The sequence below is a fragment of the Geotrypetes seraphini genome, chromosome 4 (genome assembly GCF_902459505.1).
Source record: "Geotrypetes seraphini chromosome 4, aGeoSer1.1, whole genome shotgun sequence".
Classification (NCBI taxonomy): Eukaryota; Metazoa; Chordata; class Amphibia; order Gymnophiona; family Dermophiidae; genus Geotrypetes; species Geotrypetes seraphini.
This window is the reverse complement of record NC_047087.1, coordinates 179,115,848-179,130,514: the sequence shown is the minus strand read 5'-3', so window position 1 is coordinate 179,130,514 and position 14,667 is coordinate 179,115,848. Positions and strand designations below refer to the sequence as shown.

The 14,667-nt window shown below is 42.2% G+C and overlaps 1 protein-coding gene across 1 annotated transcript; it reads right to left on the bottom strand.

Moving 5' to 3' along the window:
• Window positions 1-223: 223 nt before the first annotated feature.
• Window positions 224-11,600, bottom strand: CCL22 (C-C motif chemokine ligand 22). The gene is made up of 3 exons (XM_033940334.1): window positions 11,467-11,600; window positions 4,472-4,580; window positions 224-660 (listed from the first exon to the last, which is right to left on the bottom strand). The coding sequence occupies exons 1-3, from the start codon at window positions 11,534-11,536 to the stop codon at window positions 567-569; spliced, it is 273 nt and encodes a 90-aa protein (XP_033796225.1). The 5' UTR covers window positions 11,537-11,600; the 3' UTR covers window positions 224-566.
• Window positions 11,601-14,667: the final 3,067 nt, after the last annotated feature.

Below are 14,667 nucleotides of genomic sequence, written 5' to 3'. Positions count from 1 at the left end.
CTCTCACTAGTCATTCCCCTTTTGATCTCTCCCACTTTTTAATTGGTTTTTAACGGCATGGTCAGTTACCATGCTGCTTAAAGCCAATTAAGTTAAGTGGTGGTAGGGCGCTTACCGCCGCCTTAGTTATGGCGCTGTTTACAGAATCTGGCCCTTCATGTATGGGATGAAGGTGTGCCCAGATTAAGCTATGCTCCAAGATATTCAAAAGTAGTCAACATTTATCAGGCATGTATATTCCATCTTTAATAGCATGCAACATTTTAATTTGATGTATACCACTTAGTGATCTAGATGGGTTACAGAATTCTCATAATGAGTAAGTACAACAATATACTAAAAGTTTATACAGATATAAAATAGCCTCCCCATCCCATCGTGTTTTCATAGTCTCTCTTTTGTGCGCTTTGTCATTTTTTTTCTTTCTCATTCCCTTTGGTAATGAGAGGTACAAATATAATGATAAAGGGTTTTAAAAATTAGGATTGTCCTTTGCAAACAACAACAAAAAAAAAAGATAATGCTATTAGAGTGAAAGGTTTCAAGTAGCGAAAAGCCTGAAAGGGTCACTTCTTCTTTAGTTCCTTGATATAAGTTATGGCTTTTTGCACCCACTTCAGGCGTGGATCAGCACAAACAAGCTTACGTTCAGTTGAAAACCTGCAAATGAGACAGATTTAAATAAAAACGGGGAACAAAAAAATAACATAATTGTAAAATGGCAACTTCAGCACTAATCCCAATCTCTGCTTGCTAGGACAGCACAGTCATTAATGTCCCAATCATGGTGACAACCACTTTGGGGGGCTTGTGCTATCTGGAGGGGGGGGATGTTTCAGGAAATAAAGAAGGACCTCATTCCCAAGCAGGGGGACCGACTGCTCTGGGTACCATCTTGGTGGGAGCACCGGCGCCTCTCCTCTTTGCCCCCTGCTGCTTCCCATCACTCCCCTGCCGCATGCGTGCAAGCCTTCACTTCCCCCCATACTTCTAATTTTTCACCAGCAGGAACAGCATCTACAACCTGTTCCACCGGCCTCTTCTCCTCCTCTGAGGTCACTTCTTGGTCGTGGGACCAGGAAATGATATTGGAGGGAGAGCCAAGACTGGCGTGGAAAGCACGTTAGAGATGCAGTTCATGCTGGGGAAGTTAAAGAGAAATGGGGGAAGGGAAGGGGCATATGTGTGCGGCAAGGGGGGGTGCCCCACCTCAGGTACCTCCTACCTCGCTATGCCACTGTTTATACCTCAATCATATCTCCCCTTAGCTATTTCTTTTCCAAGCTGAAGAGTGGAGGTGTGGCCTAGTGTTTAGAGCAGCTGCTGCAGAACCCTGAGGTGGTGAGTTCAATATTAACTGCAGCATCTTTCATATGCTGACAGGTTAGAAAAGCTGGGGCTCTTTTCCCTGGAGAAGTGGAGACTTAGAGGAGACATGATAGAAACCTTCAAAATCCTGAAAGGCATAGAGAAGGTAGATAGGGACAGATTCTTCAGACTGTGGGGAACCACAAGTACAAGGGGGCACTCGGAGAAATTGAAAGGGGACAGGTTTAGAACAAATGCTAGGAAGTTCCCAGAGATTGTGATAGGGCAGGACACGCTACGGGGATTCAAGGAAGGTTTAGATAAATTCCTGAAGGATAAGGGGATTGAGGGGTACAGATAGAATTAGAGGGTACAGATAGATTTAGAGATAGGTTATAGGAAAAGGCAGGGACCACTTAACAGGTCGTGGACCTGATGGGCCGCCGCGGGTGCGGACTGCTGGGCACGATGGACCTCTGGTCTGACCCAGCAGAGGCAGCTCTTATGTTCTTGTGACTCTGGGCAAGTTCCTTAATACTTCAATGCCTCAGGTACAAAATAAGTACCTGTCTAAAATATGTACATAACATTATACTTATAGACCACATTACCAAAAAGTTCTATGCGGTTTACAAAAGATTATAAACATTAAACATAATCGTATATTTGAATGAGTCAGCTAGTCAGGTATTTGGAGTAGTTGTTTTCTAAAATGTCTGTAAGAAACGGCTGTGAGCAACAATGATCGAAATTCTTTTTCATGAGAAGCTGCCTGAGATGCTAAAGAGTGATTTAGGAATTTCTTGCTTTTACAACCTTTTAAAGAAGGGAAATTGAACAGCTTTAATTGTGTGAACCACACAGAAAAAGCAGTATATTAGTCTCTTCCCTTTTATATCTTTCCTCATATGAGAGGAGTTACATAAGAGTTGCCATGCTGGGCCTGTCCGTAGCACATGGCAGGGCCACTACTCATTACCCATTAGCACCTGGTTAGAGAGTTCAAACAAACAGCTGTTGCTCTTCCTTTTTATTCATCTAAAGAAAATCACAATATTTCAGAGCACATAGATTTGCTGAGACAGGTATTTAAATCTGACCAGGAAAAGAAGGCAAGAGAAAGGATGCAAAAGAGATATCGGTGGAAATAGACTCGCCAGAAAATATGATGTGGCACATCAGATTTTTAAAGAATGAAGTCGAGAGGTTAAAGAAACAGCTGCACAGCTGTACAGAAAAAGTTGTGCAGTATTTAGAAGCGGTGCATCATAGAAGAGATCTTGCAACGGCAGAGGAAATGGAGAGAAGAGAAGCTCTGGATAGGCAACTCTCAGAAAGTGAATCCATTCTAGAAACAGATTCCTTCTTGTGTTTTCAGATTCCTTCTCTTCGCTCCTTTCAGATCATTTGTAAATCTATGAAAACATTGTTATTTAGAAAATTGTTTTAAGGAAAATTAGTGATTTTCTCTAGGATGTCGGAGGAGGGTATACGTTAATAAGTTATTTTTTCTCTAATCTAGCTTTTTAAAAAATTGTTTATTTTTATGTGAACCGAGTCGAGCTCCTTTTAGGGAGATGACACGGTATATAAATCCAAGATTTAGATTAGATAAATGATATTTTAATGAAAAATGTATACAAGAATTAAGGCCTCATACTGTATCCAGTTCTATACCTTAGAAGCCATCCTCAAGGTCTACCAGACCTATTTTCCCAGATCTAGCCTAAACAAGTCGCACAGTTGATTTCAGAACGCTTGCTTCACTGATAAGAGCTGGAATATCTTATTACAATTATCCATAGTAGTAACATAGTAGATGACGGCAGATAAAGACCCGAATGATCCATCCAGTCTGCCCAACCTGATTCAATTTAAATTTTTTTTTATTTTTTCTTCTTAGCTATTTCTGGGCAAGAATCCAAAGCTTTACCCGGTACTGTGCTTGGGTTCCAACTGCCGAAATCTCTGCTAAGACTTACTCCAGCCCATCTACACCCTCCCAGCCATTGAAGCCCTCCCCTGCCCATCCTCCACCAAACGGCCATACACAGACACAGACCGTGCAAGTCTGCCCAGTACTGGCCTTAGTTCAATATTTAATATTATTTTCTGATTCTAGATACTCTGTGTTCATCCCACGCTTCTTTGAACTCAGTCACAGTTTTACTCTCCACCACCTCTCTCAGGCATCCACCACCCTCTCCGTAAAGTAGAATTTCCTAACATTGCCCCTGAATCTACCACCCCTCAACCTCAAATTATGTCCTCTGGTTTTACCATTTTCCTTTCTCTGGAAAAGATTTTGTTCTACGTTAATACCCTTCAAGTATTTGAACGTCTGAATCATATCTCCCTTGTCTCTCCTTTCCTCTAGGGTATACATATTCAGGGCTTCCAGTCTCTCCTTATACGTCTTCTGGCGCAAGCCTCCTATCATTTTCGTCGCCCTCCTCTGGACTGCCTCAAGTCTTCTTACGTCTTTCGCCAGATACGGTCTCTGTGTGCAGAACATGAGACCATCCCATGGCATCACAAGACTCTCCCCACAGAGAAGCAACAGCCCTGACAAATTCAAACATCCTACTTTTCCATCTCCAAATACCCAACACCAATGCAGCCTCTGCTGCTGCCTCCACCCCCGGTGCAACCTGCAGCCCAGGCTACAACAGCCCAGTATTCTGCACATCCTCCCTTTCAGCCTAGTGCATGTGCTCAGCAATTTCTTCAGCCAGCTGGACTTATTGCACAGAAAAAGCAGTATATATTGGCACAAAAGTCAAAAAGGTTTGGTAGAAATTGAAATAAGTAGCACAGCTTGACAGTAATATTTTCTGTGTAGAAGAATAAGCCGGTACAATCTGTAAATAATTATTTTCTTAATTCATTCTTTCCTTTCATTTAACACACATAAATTGGTTAAAAAAGAAAGAGTTGCCATACTGGGACAGACCGAAGGTCCATCAAGTCCAGTATCCTGTTTCCAACATTAGCCAATCCAGGTCACAAGTACCTGGCTAGATTCCTAAAGCGTTCCATCCCCTTTATCATTTTGGTCACCCTTCTTTGATGATGTCGCTGAAACTTTTGAAGTCTAAACTGCCCATATGCTGGCAGTGACAGAGCCATGAATCCAGGGCTAGCACTGGTTGTATTTACTCACACAATTGCCCTTTTGAAACAAGAATAGGACGTCTCATGAAAGCTCATCAGTAAAGACAGACGGACTCTGTGTTTCACATACTCTGTGCAGCATTCTATTCCACGATTATCTGCAAATGTAATAGAGAAATACAAAAGTTTAATAACATGCTGTGTCAAAGTTCTAACACTTATTAGTGTTACCATATGACTCCAGAAAAAGGAGGATGGATTGAGACATCCAGGTTTTACTTCTATTGCTTTCAATGGAAACAAACCCCAGATGTCTGAATCTGTCCTTACTTCCATTGCTTTCAGTGGAAGTAAAACCTGGATGTCTCAATCTATCTGCTTTTTTCTGGAGCAAAAACCCCAAGACAAAATATCCGTAAAAGACACCAAAATATAAGTTGGGCGTGCCCTAGGACATTGCAGGAAAGTTAACTCTCTAGACTCCACCAAAAATATATAAACCTCAAATCTAAATTTTTAAGATAAGGAGCACCCTCAGCATGAGTTTGAAAGCTTTAAAGAGCGACTCAAAGAGCAGCTCTGGTGCTTAGAATAGCAAAGTCAGCAAACACTGAGCAGAGATTACCACTCACCGCCAACCGCACACCATCATCTGGGTGCTCCTGTCTGCTTTAAAGTGCAAGTCAAGAGCAAACTCACGTTGAGGGTGCTCCTTATCTTAAAAATTTAGATTTGAGGTTTATATATTTTTGGTGGAGTCTAGGGTGTTAACTTTCCTGCAATGTCCTAGGGCACGCCCAATTTCTTTTTACTGGAGCTATCCCAAATCGCACCTTTCATCCCCCTTCCTCCCCCCCAAATCATTCACATACAATGAAGGCGTGCTATTTTATCTTTTACTTATTAGTTAGTTTGTGACTCTTGAGGACTGGAATTTGAGACCCCTTCTGATGTCTACATTTATTTCTTTTCCAGTTTTATGTTTTTTAAAGGCTTGATATACAATTAAAAAGGGTAAAAATAATTAAAATTACACATAAATAACAATCCCCCTCCTTTACTAACTTTAGCAGCGGCAGTAACCTTTCCCTCACAATTCTTGGAATTTTGTTATATCTTTTCTATTTTAATAATTGTTTACTCAGGTACTTTAGCTAGATTGTGAGCATTTGGGACAGATAGGGAAGTTCTAAGTACCTGTATTTTATTGTAAACCGCTTAGATCTGTAATATATTTACGTGGTATATCAAATGTTAATAAAGGTGTCAGGTCAAAAGCGCGCCGGGACAAAGGCGTGCCCAGACAATTGAGCGCAGCCGCGCTGCTCTAAATTACTGTTTTTAGCGCTCCGACGGGTGGGGCGTGGGGGGGACACTTTACTTAATAGACATCGCGCCGTGTTGTGGGGGCGTTGTGGGGGTGTGGGGGGTTGTAACCCCCCACATTTTACTGAAAACTTCACTTTTTCCCTGTTTTTAGGGAAAAAGTCCAGTTTACAGTAAAATGTGGAGGGTTACAACCTCCCAAACCCCCAATAACACCGGCGCGATGTCTATTAAGTAAACTGGGGGGGTTCCTCAACAAAAAACCCTGTCGGAGCCCCTAAAAACTGTAATTTAGAGCGGTGCTGCGGCGCGCGCTGCGCTCAATTGTCGGCACGCGCTTTTGTCTTTCACGCCGTTGTCTATGAACCGTTAATAAAACATAACTGCTCCAACGCTCATAGGAATTATATAAGTGTCGGAGCAGTTACCACAACTGCCGGCGCTAAAACCCATGCTAAGCGTTAGGAAAGGAGGGGGGAATGAGAAAAACATAAAAATTTGGTAAGAGAAAAGTGGAAAGGAGAAAAAAAGAAGAACTGTGATAGAAAAGAAAACAATAACAATGGAAAACAACATGAGGGAAAAGAGAAGGGCTAAAAAAAAAAATATTAAAAATTATCATACGCATATCTCCTGGTACTTTGTTCCTTCCTACCTTGTGCAGGAATCTGATATTTTTTACCCCTCCCACCAACTCCCCATCTGTCCCTTGCTTCCTTCCCCAGTGAACTTCTGTCCTTTCTCCTCAGTAGTGTAGTAAGGGGGACAGACTGCCCCGAGCCATATTCACGGAGGACGCTGGCACCTCTCCTCTTCTCTGCTACCCATGTACCCATTGAAATGTCCACCAGCACAAGCAATATTTTCCCATTACCTGTGGTATACCACAAGGTTCACTACTTGCTCCAATTCTTTTTAATATTTTTTTTAAGTCCACTGCCACTTTTGATACAGGCTCAAGGTGTCAAGTTAAAAAAAAAAAAATGCTGATATTTTATTGCTTCATAAGACAAATCCTGTTTGTCCAGAAGTTTCTCCTACAGTTTTACATTTAATCCCTCCCCCCCTTTTACAAAACCATAGCACATTTTCTAGCACTGACTATGGCAGTAACAGCTCAGACACTCATAGAGTTCTTGCCACTCTTCCTTCCATCCACTGTCTGCCCTTTCTCTTCCCCTTCTATATGGCATTTTCTCTCCTATGCCCCTTCCAGAAACTGTATGCTTCTCCCTTCCATCTCTCCCTTCACCCCCATTGGGCATCCATCTTCTTCCCTCCCCTCCTCCAATGCTCTGGCATCTCTCTCCTTCCCTTCACTACACACACATGGTCTGGCATTTCACTTTCTCCTCTCCCTTCCCTTTCCTTTTCTTCCCTCATTTTCCTTCTCAGTTTATTTTCTGCATCTGTCTAGATTAAGTTCATACTATCCTGTCATCAATTTCTCTTTTCACTGTCTTCTTACAGCTTGCCACCTCTTTCCCTCATCCTCTGCAGTATTTCACTAACTCAATCCACTTCCCCCATCATGTGCCTTCTTTTTATTTATCCCCTCCATCCATCATGTGCCCTCTTTCTCTACCCCTTCCATCCAGCATCTTCTCCTCTCTCTGCCACTTCCATTCAGTGTCTGCTCTCTTCTTCTCTCTCTACCATCCCACTTCCATCCAGCATAGTGTCTCCCTCTCCCCTCCCCACTAACATCCAATGTCTGTCCTTTCTCTTTCTCCATTCATCTCTCTTCCATCAGCATCTGCCCCATGTCTCTCCCTTACCCCCACTTTCATCAACATCTGCCCCTTTCTTTCCCTCCAACTCAATTCCATCCAGTATCCTTCCTCCTTATGTCTCTCTCCCCTTTCCCTGCACACCAATTCCATCAGTATCTGCCCCCTTTCTCTCCTTCCACCACCTTCCATACCAGTATCCTGCTCCTTTCTCCCTCCATCCCAATGCCATGCAGCAAGGTCCTGCGATGACTTTGGCTGCTGGCTCTGCTACGGAACAAGTAAGTGACATCGGAGGGGGTGGACCAGCAGCTGAGAGGTGCAACAAGGTTCCACTAAGACTGCATCACCGGTCCACCCCCTCTGATGTTATTTGTTCTGGAGCACAGCTGGCAGACACAGTTATCGCAGGACCTTGCTGCACCTCCTTAGGGCTGCCAGTCCACCCCCCTCCGATGTCACTTATTTGTTCCGGAGCAGAGCTGGCAGCTGTTGTCATCGTGAGACCTTGCTATACCTCCCCATGGCTGCCGACTCTGCTCTGGAACAAGTAAGTGACGGAGGGGTAGACTGGCAGCCACGTGGAGGTGCAAGAAGGTCCCGTGGCAGAGTAGGGTGGGAAGCTCCGGACCCGGGGTGCTGGCTGTACACCCCTTTATGGCATTCACTTGGGATGGACTGCTCCCCCTGCCACATCCTTGGTGCGCCACTGGGTAATAACGATCCAATTCTGGCATTCAAGGTTAGGCCATTGATTGGATGGCTAGTTTTAATATTAATTACCTCATTTGCATGCCAGAGTCAAAGAATTTATGACTGCATGGTGAGCCATTTTGTACATAGGTTTGGCAAATTCATTCAGTTGCAAAACCAGTCAAACTGATCAGAGACTTTAGTGCATCTAGCCCTAAGTGTGTTAGGGAAAGAGTGTTGGGAGGGATGGAGCAGGAGAGAGACTGTGTGGTGAGGAGGTATGAAAAGGGAAGTTGAGAATTGGGGAAAAGGGGACAAGTGAGAGGGAAATAAAGAAGGTAGAGAAAATGGAAGGAGAGAGGGGATGAGGAAAGGGAAAAAGAGATGAGAGAAGAGCTGAGAGAAAGGTGAGGAAAGGTCAGAAGTGGAGACAGAGAGAAGAAAGAATGGAAAAGGTGGTGCAGAGAAGCAAGGAAGGATGAAGGAGAAGGAAATGCAAGATAAAGGTGAAAAGGGAACTATGGAGAGATGGGGAAGGGTGAATGAGTGGGAAGATCAGAAGCAAAAGGTGTGTGTGGGAGTGGGGTGGGGGAGAGAAAAATGAAAGCAGAGAAGAAGGATAAAGAAAAACACACACACACACACAAAAGGGAACACAAAACAAGAACCTACAACATAAGCAAAAAAACAAACCAAACCCAACTAAATAGAAAAATCTAGTGACAATGCTAGGACATAAGGAATGGATAACAGAAGGAAAAGCAAAGAAATCAAAGGAAAGAGGAAATGTGGAAAAATATGATTAGTAGGGAAAGGTAGGGAAAATTAAAATCTAAAAAAGTAATAAACATAAAGGCAGACAATAAGAACATATTAAGATATAAAAAGGTTTGAATATATGTTACTGTGTCATACTATGGCAGCTACAACTGAACAAATACAAAAGTTGAAGCTGGTGTGGCAGACCAGGAGGAGGGGGTTGGACGTGAATGATGAGTGTGTGGAAGAGAGGGTGAATGTGTGTGTGGGCCGTGGGTTGGGAGAAAGCTGAGGAGGGGAGGGGAGTTCCCCCTGCCACAAATCTGTCCTCCAACCCCTAGCCCTGACCCAAACAGATACAGTTAAAAGGAAATTCTTCTTCACCCAGAGTGGTAGAAAACTGGAATGCCCTTCTGGAGGCTGTTATAGGGGAAAACACCCTCCAGGGATTCAAGACAAAGTTAGACAAGTTCCTGCTGAACCAGAACATATGCAGGTAAGGCTAGACTCAATTAGGGCACTGGTCTTTGACCTAAGGGCCGCCATGTGAGCAGACTGGTCTGACCCAGCAGCGGCAATTCTTATGTTCTTACACATTAACTTCCCTCCTCTCCCTTTCCTTCATACAGATACAGACCTTTAAATATTTGAAAGGTACTAATATAGGACCCAATTGTTTCTGGAGAAGGGAAGTTGGTAAAACTAGACGACATAAATTGAGGTTGAGGGGTAGTAGACTTAAGAGTAATGTTAGGAAACTCTTTTTCACGGAGAAAGTGGTGGATGCCTGGAATGCCTTCCCAAGGGAGGTGGCGGAGAGGAAAACTGATGGAATTCAAAAAAGCGTGGGGTGAACATAAATAATCGCTAATTACAATATGAATGGGCAAACTTTCACAGTCTGAATCCCACAAATGAGATGGTTTGAATATGCTGGAGTGAGCTTCAACGGCAACTCCAGTAGTTGGAAACTAAGGTTATTATCGGGTAGACTTCTAAAGTCTATGGCCCAAATATAAAGAAAAAGCACATTATAATTTAATCATTATCATTATATTGTGATTACAAGGCAGACTGGATGGACCATTCAGGTCTTTACCATAATTTACTATGCTACTATGTTCATGTCACCATTATACTGTCATCTGATTCACTTGTATATACAGGTAGCATCATCTATTGGTGTGACCGTATGCTAATCAAGAAAGCTAAACCAATGAACAGCTATCAGCTTCTATATGCCTAATGTATCTATATCTATATTTATTTTAGTTTGTTTTATTCCCCTTTATTTTCACACACTGAAGTGGACTAACACAGCAGCCACACTTTTTACACCTTCGTGCAGTCCACAGCATTTGAGCAAAGAACCCTAAAGCCAATCAAGAACCAGCCTCCCCCAAATTTTCCACTTGCAGGTAAATAAACAGCATGCATGTTGGAAGAGAATTTTGAGAGGGCCCGAGAATTTGTTTCCATTCACAAATTTTAATCCTCAGCGACTTCATTTGTCCCCCCTACACTTTGCTCAAGAAACCCTGGAAGCTCAAAACTCAAATCCTTCTCCCTCCCCACCCCACCCCCTCTGTACTGCACACACCTTTAACTATATAATTAACATATTGTCAATTGTTAGTACAATAGCTGGGTTACAACCTTTGCCAACCTTTTGTGTTTATCGTCATTCATATACTATCTTTCCTTCTATTTTTTCATTGATCCTTTTTCTCAGCTAATCTTAGCTTCTTGTGTTCTTTTAGCATAGGGGACTTGATGGAACATAAGAATATAAGAATAGCCTTACTGGGTCAGACCAATAGCCCATCAAGCCCAGTAGCCCATTTTCACGGTGGCCAATCCAGGTCCCTAGTATCTAGCCAAAACCCAAGGAGTGGCAACATTCCTTGCTACCGATCCAGGGCAAGCAGTGGTTTCCCCCTTGTCTTTCTCAATAACAGACTATGGACTTTTCCTCCAGGAACTTGTCGAAACCTTTCTTAAAACCAGCTACGCTATTTGCTCTTACCACAACCTCTGACAATGCGTTCCAGAGCTTAACAGAACTTCGGTCTGTCCCGTACTGTTCCAGTATGGCAATTGTTATATACATCCCCCCTCCCCCACAAACACTTTTACTAAGCCTCGATAGAGGTTTTTCCCTTGGCCTGGAGCACTAAATGCTCCGATGCTGCTGCAACACTAATAGAATTCCTATGAATGTCAGAGCATTTAGCACCCCGAGCCACGGTAGAGACCTCTACTGCAGCTTAGTAAAAGATGGCCTTAATTTCTAAATTCAACTGTCTGTTATTTTTTTTTTGTTTGTTTTATAGTATTTGTAGATTCTCAAAGCAACATCCCTTTTCATGCGTCTAACGCTTAGAATCAGGATTTACAAACTGACAAAATGCACTGGAATTAATAGTAGGAGCTCAAAATCTTGTAAGTCAAAGGTCTTCACAAAAGTTATCTGTGTTTCCCCCGCATTCCTTGCTCCACTAAAAACCCTGTAAGTCTGTTAAGAAGATTTACTCACTTCCAAGGTTTGCCTGAAGAGATGCCCCCAGTAGGAGAGTGAGCAAGAGAGCTCTCTGCAGGAGATTCATTTGTCTGGAGAAGTTTCTTTGATAGGTCAGCGTTTATGTCCTTGGAACCAGTGAAGTGACATTTCTGAGCCGAAGTTGCAGAATTTATACAGCTTCTGTGGTCTTCTGTTATTCCTCGGAAGAACAATTTTACTGGAAGTCTATCTGAAGAATTAAACCATCTAAACTAAGTGAAAAACCATGAGTTCAACTGATACTTCTCTTTTCCCTAGTAGGACAGCTGCAGTTTGCAACCTACTAAATATATTTAAGGGAGTTTTTAAGAAGAACTGAAACCATCCTTACTAACCAAAGAATTTGGAAGTAATGGATAGAGGAATTATTAAAAAGATGATTATAAAATTCTCTTGAAAAACAGTCTTTTTTTAAAAAAAAATCTTTATTCATTTTAAAGACAAAAATAAGTGCAACATATTATACAGACATTTTACATTTTAACAGCACTTAAATTCAAACAAAATTATATTCTATGACAAATACATATATCATCCCCCCCTTTCCACATAACCAAAATTGCACTCAAATTAAAAGTATCTTCCCATCCACCCTGGACACATATGATCAAAGGGCAAAATCAACAGTCATTCCTCACAGAATTTTGTCAATGGCTCCCAAATATCCATAAATTTTCTATAATGTCCCTGCTGTATAGCAATCATATGTTCCATTTTAAATGAGTGGCATAGAGATTCCCACCAGAAAGTATAATTTAACCAATCCCAACTTTTCCAGTTTCTCATAATAAGTTGTATGGCAACCCCTGTCATAATAAAGAGAAGTTTATTATTCTGGGAAGCAGTCTTAACATCTGTATAGGAAATCCTGTGTAGCCCTTTCCCCACTGACTGAGATGTGACAATTTTGTCTGGGTCCCAGGTTTGTTTCTGAGCAGTGTCACTTGATAAACCATAAATTATACTGCTTTGTCACTGTCTGAGCACTTATCCATCTCTCTCTAGCACCCCCACCCCACCCTTATCTTTCCCAGTGAGACTGTAATTGGAATCCTTATATGCTACATTTACATATTCTGAGATTTGTTTTTTATAATTTCTTTATTCATTTTTAAACTTACGTCAAGTGTACAGTAAATATCAACCAAATATAATACATCACTTGAAAAATTTTCAATATCATACACCAAGAAGATTCTGAGATTTGTTAATTTCTGATTTAAAGGATTACCTTCAAAAACTAATCTAATATAATAAAGCCCTAAGCGTGCATGCGCACTCCCACCTGCGTGCTCCCATTTTCCGTGCGCTGTATGGCATCGCAGGTAGGAGTGCATATGCGTGAGAATCCCCCGATGCGGATGTCAGCCGCGGCGGAAGATGGCAGAAGCCTGGCTGGAGGAGGATGAGGAAGAGCTGCGAGAGCTCCGCAGAGGCAGGAGGTGAGGAGAGAGAGACAGAGACGATGGATGAGAAGGACAGAGGGGCTACTAGGGGGACCAGGAGAGATGGTAGGGGATAGGGAGAGATAGACTTCAGGGAGTGTGGAGGGGGCAGGAGAGAGAGATGGTCTTGGGGACAGGAAAGGGAAAGATGGCAAAAGGGTAGAGGGTGTGAAAGGGGGAAAGGGAGAGATGGTAATGGTAGGACCACTGCTGCTTTGGGGCACTGAGGGAGGAAAGGTTGGTACGTCAGGACTGCTGCTGCCGCCTCGGGTAAGTAAAGACCCTGTCAGGTGATAAATGCAATGGAGGATCTATGAGGGCCAAAAGGGTACAAAGGAATGGTGAAAGGTGAGGTGGTGGGACTGGGATCAGTGGGAGGCAGGGTCTGGGCATGATAGAGGCGGGGCATGGGTGGGGTCAGAGTCAGGGTCAGGGTATAGGTGGGGCTATTCTAGCACCCGTTACTGTAATGAATGTAACGGGCTAAAACACTAGTTACAATATATATTGTTAGTTCAATAAAAAGATATAATATTATTTTCTTTGTTTTATTTTTATTTTATTACCTTTGAGCAGCAAGGGAGGCTATACTTAAAGACACTTGAGGTTAGGACTACAAAGCACTCCAGAATTTCATGTTCCAGGTGTTCTTCTAATAAAATAACTTCTATTTAAAACTCAAATTTCATCTGCTATAACAATCTGCCATTTCTTATGTCTGTATCTTCATAGCTGTACATTCACATGAATACTCTGGCAGGACCCATTCTGCTTTCTCTGTTTTAGGTTCTTCAATTGAATTGCTCTAGGGGCTCCTTTAATGATGGTGTGCTAGGGCTTTAACGCCCAGAATAGCGTGTGGTAATGTCCTGCGTGCGCTAAAAACGCTAGCGCACCTTAGTAAAATGAGCACTAGGTGTTCCTTTATTCACTCAGATGTCTCTGGTACCTGACATGCAATTCTCTGCTCTGCATACACTCTTTCCTAACATTTCTTTTAGGAACCATTTTAGGTACAAACCTCCTTTATTCCCCTCCTATGATGTACTGGATGGGCACAATCTCCTTTTCTCCCCAAAATTTTTCTAGTGAGACGACTAAAAAACTAAATACTAGGGGCTGCTGAAAAGTTCTCAGCCCTACCAAAGAAGAGAATTATGTGGAACTGGCGCCAAGAAATGTACACGTTATGCCACACTTTTCATTTCATTTCATTTCATATCATTGAAACGAAAAGTGTCAAGAAAAGTGTGAAATAACTTGTAAGTTTCATGGCTCCACATCATTCTCTTCTTGGTCGGGCTGAGAACTTTTCAGTGGCCTGTTGTAATAATAATTATTATTATTATTGGTTATCCCGGTGACCTTAACAGTTGGGATGGGATGAAGTGAGTTGTTATTCATTATTGTTTATTACAGTTTTGGAAGTTCGTAGATGCTTACTGTTTGTTTAGAGCAGTGGTCTCAAACTCAAATCCTTTGCAGGGCCACATTTTGGATTTGTAGGTACTTGGAGGGCCTCAGAAAAAATAGTTAATGTCATTAAAGAAATTACAATTTTGCAAGAGGTAAAACTCTTTATAGTTTATAAATCTTTCCTTTTGACTAAGTCTTAATAATAATATTGTAATTTGTAGCTAAAGAGACATATGATCAAGAAACCGTTTTATTTTACTTTTGTAGTTATGATAAACATACCGAGTGCCTCAAAATAGTACCTGGCGGGCCACAA

What these genes read in the sequence shown, in the direction of transcription:
- CCL22 (XM_033940334.1), bottom strand. Translation starts at nt 11,536, where the DNA reads ATGAATCTCCTGCAGAGAGCTCTCTTGCTCACTCTCCTACTGGGGGCA. An exon ending in TCTTCAGGCAAACCTTGGAA is followed by an intron (nt 4,581 to 11,466) that starts GTGAGTAAATCT and finishes TTACATTTGCAG; the next exon opens with ATAATCGTGGAATAGAATGC. An exon ending in TGTTTCAAAAGGGCAATTGT is followed by an intron (nt 661 to 4,471) that starts GTGAGTAAATAC and finishes TCTCATTTGCAG; the next exon opens with GTTTTCAACTGAACGTAAGC.